This window comes from Cyprinodon variegatus, unplaced genomic scaffold (assembly GCF_000732505.1).
Source record: "Cyprinodon variegatus isolate N-32 unplaced genomic scaffold, C_variegatus-1.0 Scaffold210, whole genome shotgun sequence".
NCBI classification, from domain to species: domain Eukaryota; kingdom Metazoa; phylum Chordata; class Actinopteri; order Cyprinodontiformes; family Cyprinodontidae; genus Cyprinodon; species Cyprinodon variegatus.
In genome coordinates, this window is record NW_015150663.1 from 1,116,300 (window position 1) to 1,122,239 (window position 5,940).

General features: G+C 36.4%; 1 protein-coding gene across 1 annotated transcript; it reads left to right on the top strand.

Moving 5' to 3' along the window:
• The first annotated feature begins 1,038 nt into the window (after positions 1-1,038).
• Positions 1,039-3,641, top strand: LOC107088220 (protocadherin beta-15-like). Its single transcript, XM_015380242.1, has one exon. The coding sequence runs from the start codon at positions 1,158-1,160 to the stop codon at positions 3,639-3,641; it is 2,484 nt and encodes an 827-aa protein (XP_015235728.1). The 5' UTR covers positions 1,039-1,157.
• Positions 3,642-5,940: the final 2,299 nt, after the last annotated feature.

Sequence of the window (5,940 nt, forward strand, 5' to 3'; positions counted from 1 at the left end):
CCTCTGTCCCTGGTGCTAATGCCTCTGTCCCTGGTGCTAATGCCTCTGTCCCTGGTGCTGATATTGACCACTCCTTTAACCATTGAAGTTTAAAAATATAGATAATTTTGTACATACTGTAAAAAAGTGTTATCCCAGATCATTTACCATATTATTTTAGGATGATATAGTTTGATCTTCTGATATGCGAATCTGTATGTTAAATACACTTTTGGTTAATCATAATCTGATGATATAATTAGATCATGTAATGCATTGATATTGCCTATCCTGCACTTGTGTTTCAAGTTCAACCAAACAAAAAAACTGTGTAGGTGTAAGTGCTGTTGTGTGGGGGGTCAGTGGGAGTCAGTATAGAGGTAATTTAAAGTGAATTCACTTTAAATTTAGCTCAGGGTTAGGAATATACTTGTAATTGTAAAGTTAAGATAAATGTAAGACAAAATGCAATAAGCAAAATGAATGTAAATCAATGCAGCATTGGATTTATCTTAATATAAAAAGAAATACAATGCTTTGTGTGCACAGGTGGGGGCGGGGTCACATTATTTCTTAATTCTGAGCTATGTTTATTTTTTTCTTTAATCTGCTGAAAAATATCACTTATTCGTTGACATAATGTTTTGTTTTATTTAATGATTCCATATTTTTAATCTACTGAACATAAAGATATATCATGATGAAGGATGGATATTATTATCAAATTAGAGGTGAAAATGTAGATGCATAAAAAATGGTACGTAGAATTTTCTGACTGCTCTGTTCTTTAAAACTGAAAAGTGTTATGACGTGAATGAAATGGTCTGCAGTATTTTAAAAAATTACGTGATTATTTAGTGTAGTGACAACTGTTTAATTTTACTTTGACGATAATGCATTAATTAAGTTATCTTATATTTTATTGAAAAAGGTTTCTTTTTAATTTTATCTATATATTTTTTGACTCATTATATTTTAACGATACTCACGGTGTCGCTATAGACCAGCAACGTGTTCAGCTACCAGCGGTCTTTGCACACGATCCATTAGATGGGGATTGTTTGTTCTCTGTTCTTTAGAGCTGGAGAGACGACGTGGAATGCTAAAATCGTGATCGGAAATATAAGTTTCATCGGTGGATACCCGCATTCTTATATTGATAATTAAGGTAACTGGTAATGGCGCGTGAAGGTTTTCTTCAGAGGATTTACGGTGTTCTCTTTGTCTTTTTTGTGGCACAACGCACAAAGGGAGACCTGACCTATTCCGTTCAAGAGGAGCTAAAAAGAGGATCTATCATCGGAAATATCGCCAGGGATTTAGGACTGGAATCACTGGGAATCTCTGCTCGTAAAGCCCGCGTTGAAATGGAAGGAAGCCAGAAGGAGTATATCAGAGTTGATTTGAGAAACCAAGATTTAGTGGTAACCGAAAGAATAGACAGGGAGGAGCACTGTGGACAAAACCCGAATTGTATTCTCAAATTTGACTTGCTTTTAGAAAATCCACTGGAACTGCATCGATTGTCCCTTCAAATACAAGATATAAACGATAATTCCCCGGTGTTTCAGAAGGATTCCGTCAAACTGGAAATCAGCGAAATTGCTCTCAAAGGGTCCAGGTATCGCATTAATGCTGCGCATGATGCAGATATAGGCCAGAATGCGGTTCAAAGTTACATCCTGCAACAAAACGCTAATTTTGTGTTCAATATGCAGACAACCAATGCTGGTAGTAAATATGGAGAGTTAGTCTTAAATAAAGAATTAGACCGGGAAGAGCAGCACGAGCTGAATTTATTACTGACAGCTGTGGATGGTGGATCTCAACAGAGATCAGGGACTGTAGTCATAAAAGTCACTGTGCTCGATGCTAATGATAATGCTCCCTTGTTTACTGAGGCCGAGTACAAAGCCAGCTTACATGAAAATGCTCCTTTAAATACTCCAGTAATAACAGTGAGTGCAAAAGATGCAGATGAAGGTCTAAATGGTGAGGTGACATATGAATTTGGCCGGATATCTGAAAAATCCGAAAAGCTGTTTTCACTTGATGAAAAAACGGGAGAAATAGTTGTAGCAGGCGAAATAGACTATGAAGAAGGATCTAAATATGAACTTATGATTGAAGCCAAAGACGGTTATGGTCTGTCTTCAGAAGCTAAAGTGATTATTGATATCACTGATGCAAATGATAACGCTCCAGTGATATATTTAAAATCCTTGTCCAATCCCATACCGGAGAACGTGTCACCTGGTACAGAAGTGGGCATCATTAACGTGCAGGACAGAGACTCTGAGAGAAACAGAATGGTGCGCTGCTTTGTCCAACAAAATGTTCCTTTTAAATTGGTTCCCTCGATTAAAAACTACTATTCACTGGTGACGGCAGGTCAGCTGGACCGTGAATTAGTGTCTGAATACAATATTACAATCACTGCTACTGATGAGGGCTCTCCACCTCTGTCTTCTTCTAAAACTGTTCAGTTATCTGTAGCTGATATTAACGACAACCCACCAGTATTTGAGGAACAGTCCTATAACGCATATATTAATGAAAATAACAAACCTGGCTCCACTTTATGCTCCGTTTCTTCCCGAGACCCAGACTGGAGACAAAACGGTACAGTTATTTATTCTCTGTTACCTGCTGAGGTGAACGGTGCTTCTGTGTCATCTTATTTATCAATTAATGGAGACACGGGGGTGATCCATGCTGTGAGGTCATTTGATTATGAACAGTTCAGGAGTTTTAAATTCCACGTGATGGCTAGAGACAATGGTTCCCCTCCACTCAGCAGCAACGTGACTGTCAGTGTGTTCATATCGGATGTGAATGACAACTCTCCTCAGATTCTCTACCCCACCCTGGAGGGCAGCTCCTTCATGACTGAGCTGGTCCCTAAAGCTGCACAGGGAGGCTCTCTGGTCTCCAAAGTCATAGCGGTGGACGCAGACTCTGGACAGAATGCTTGGCTGTCCTATCATATAGTCAAAGCCACTGATCCTGGACTTTTCAGCATTGATCTGCACAGTGGAGAGATCAGAACACAGCGGGACATTTTAGAATCTGACAGCATGAAACAGAACCTGATTGTTGCAGTGAAAGATAATGGACAGCCCTCTCTGTCTGCCACCTGTTCCATGTATTTACTTATTTCTGATAACTTGGCTGAGGTGCCAGAACTGAAAGATATTTCTTATGAGAAGAACTCTAAACTGACCTCTTACCTGATTATTGCACTGGTTTCCGTGTCCACCTTCTTTCTGACTTTCATCATGATCATCCTGGGTGTGAGGTTTTGTCGCAAGAGAAAGCCCAGACTGTTGTTTGATGGAGCAGTTGCCATCCCTGGAGCCTACCTCCCTCCTAATTATGCAGATGTTGACGGTATGGGAACTTTACGAAGCGCTTATAATTATGACACATACCTGACAACAGGATCTAGAACCAGTGACTTTAAGTTTGTATCATCCTACAATGACAACACGCTGCCTGCTGACGAGACTATGAAGAAAACTCCATCAGACTTTGCTGATATGTTTGGAGGCTGTGATGATTCTCCTGAGGTAGGAACATTCATGAAGTCAACTCCTGATTGGTCTGGATGTACAGTTATAATCTTCATTCTGTATGTGGCAAATATTTGGGAACGAAATTAGAGCGGTGTCCTTCAGCTAAGAACAAAGTGTACTATTTTGATAAGGCTGGAGTCATGGATGTCTCCTCATCTGCTAACTTGTATGATGTAAAACGTGATGATGTGGCAGGCTGGAGATGTATAAAATGCCTCTTTAACTTTTTATTGTGGCCCGAGAAGTGAGCCTGGGGGTATGCAGCTGGCTTCTGTAACTCTAAGCAACTTCTATGTTCTGAGTAAGATTACAATTTCTATTAGAATCTGTTGTCATGTCTCATGGTTATTTAATATATATCAGTTAAACAGTTTATCCTGAGTGATCTATTTTCAGGAAAAAGAACCAAAGAGAGAAAGCTTCAAAGACAGAGAACCTATCTTTAACAATTGTGTATTTAACTAATTACTGTTATCTTATATTGTTAATCTTTTAATATATTAAAATCCTTATAGATACTGTACGTTAAAAGTATGATAAAGTTTGAAGAAGACGTAGGGTATGTTGATATGTCTGGTTTTCAGAAATTGACTTTTATCCCTGAGAAAAACAACACCTGTCCTTAACTGTTTTTGGAGTTTAGATATTTTAATCCTTTGTACATATGTGTTTCCCAACCAGGGTATGCATTGCCCTAGTGGTGAGTGCATTGCAAGGGGTAGATGAACATATTTTATTTCTTAGGTAGTAAAATAAACTAGAGCTGGGGTCTGTTTTGCTTTGAGTGGACCCATTGAAAAATTAACAAGCTTTTATCAACCAAAACATTTTTCGTACATGTTTGAGTTTACCTTCAGATTCGACACATATCAAAACCAAGTAGAGAACCAGACTTGATGTAGAGAACAGCCTGGTATCAGCTATATTTTTCCCTCATTTATTCCCTATGCATTAAGTTTAAATGTTAACCTTTAACTACGGAGCTCCACTTTTGTATATATAGGTTTATAATATGATTTTATTTTGTATTCACTTTGTTTCCTTACTAACTTTCAGACAATATAATTATGTTTTTTTTGTTTTTTATCTGAGAAGGAGATAATAAAATGATAAAAGTTAAATGCTTAAATTAAGAGGTTAAGTAAAATAGTCTTTATCTTATAATCGGTTATTGTACATTCCACTTTTGGACACCCATTAATACTTTTGACTGAGAGGGGTACTCATTGTAAGACAAAATTTCAAATAGCAGTTTTATGATAGAAACATCATTGCAAGGTAGAAATAACTTAGTTTTGCTTTTTGTGCTAGCTATATATCATTAATCTAAATGTATAAAAACATGCTGTCACTTGAAATATATAAGCAGCATATTTGGTTTGCTATTGTCTGTGTTTTTTTCCTGTAGAATTTTTTTCCAACATAAACATTTAAATGAATAAAGCCATTAATTGATTTTTTTTTACTATATTAACGAAGCTTCCACTCAAAATGGCCTTAATTTAGGCTTTTGGAAAAGTCTCTGATTTATAACTTGTTGCAGATCAAAGTCTAAAACTACAACGACAACAACAACATACACTCTTTATTTTTGTTCCAGCTCTAGTTCCCTATTTACTGACTTTGTCCTTAGCTCATTTATGCATTTTTTAAGTATTCTCATTGAATTTGTATTTAAATTTTGCAATTAATTAAATCAGAGGTTATAATTCATTTTAAGGTCACGCTGTTGTTGAATAGATTTTTAATGTGACTAATGTTCTTTTATGAAATATTCGCTTTCAAAGCACTATTTTTTAAACTGCTGATGCGCTTCAGTGTGGCATCTTGTGCTCTGAAACGTAGGTGGATCTTATCTTTAGAAATCAGTGTAACTTTTCTTTGTCAAAATTTTTTTGTGAATATTAAGTCTGTAGTGGTCTTTTGTTTTATTTTCTACATCCCTGCACACTCTTTCCCTCACCATGTAGTAGCGTAGTTTATCCTACTGCAAGAGCAAAATGCGATCTGAATTGATCTCTTGTGTGTAGATGCAGTTGTTGGTGTTTAGTGAATGATTTAATGAAACCTCTGTGTTTTTGTTAAGAGAAGGCTACCTCAGTATTTATCAGATACTTTCATCTTAGTGGCACTTTTTGGAATTTGGTTTAAATGAGTAGATCAAATGTATGACAATTTCTCAGCCAGAGAGAAAGAGAGATCGAATGGGATTTGACTAAAATCAGGCAGCTCAGATGGCAGTATTTAAACGTGTTTCTCTGATCAGAATGAACCAATTAGCGAGGGAGCCCTTCAGTTTTATTTATTTATTTATTTATTTATTTATTTATTTATTTATTTATTTATTTATTTATTTATTTATTTATTTATTTATTTATTTATTTAT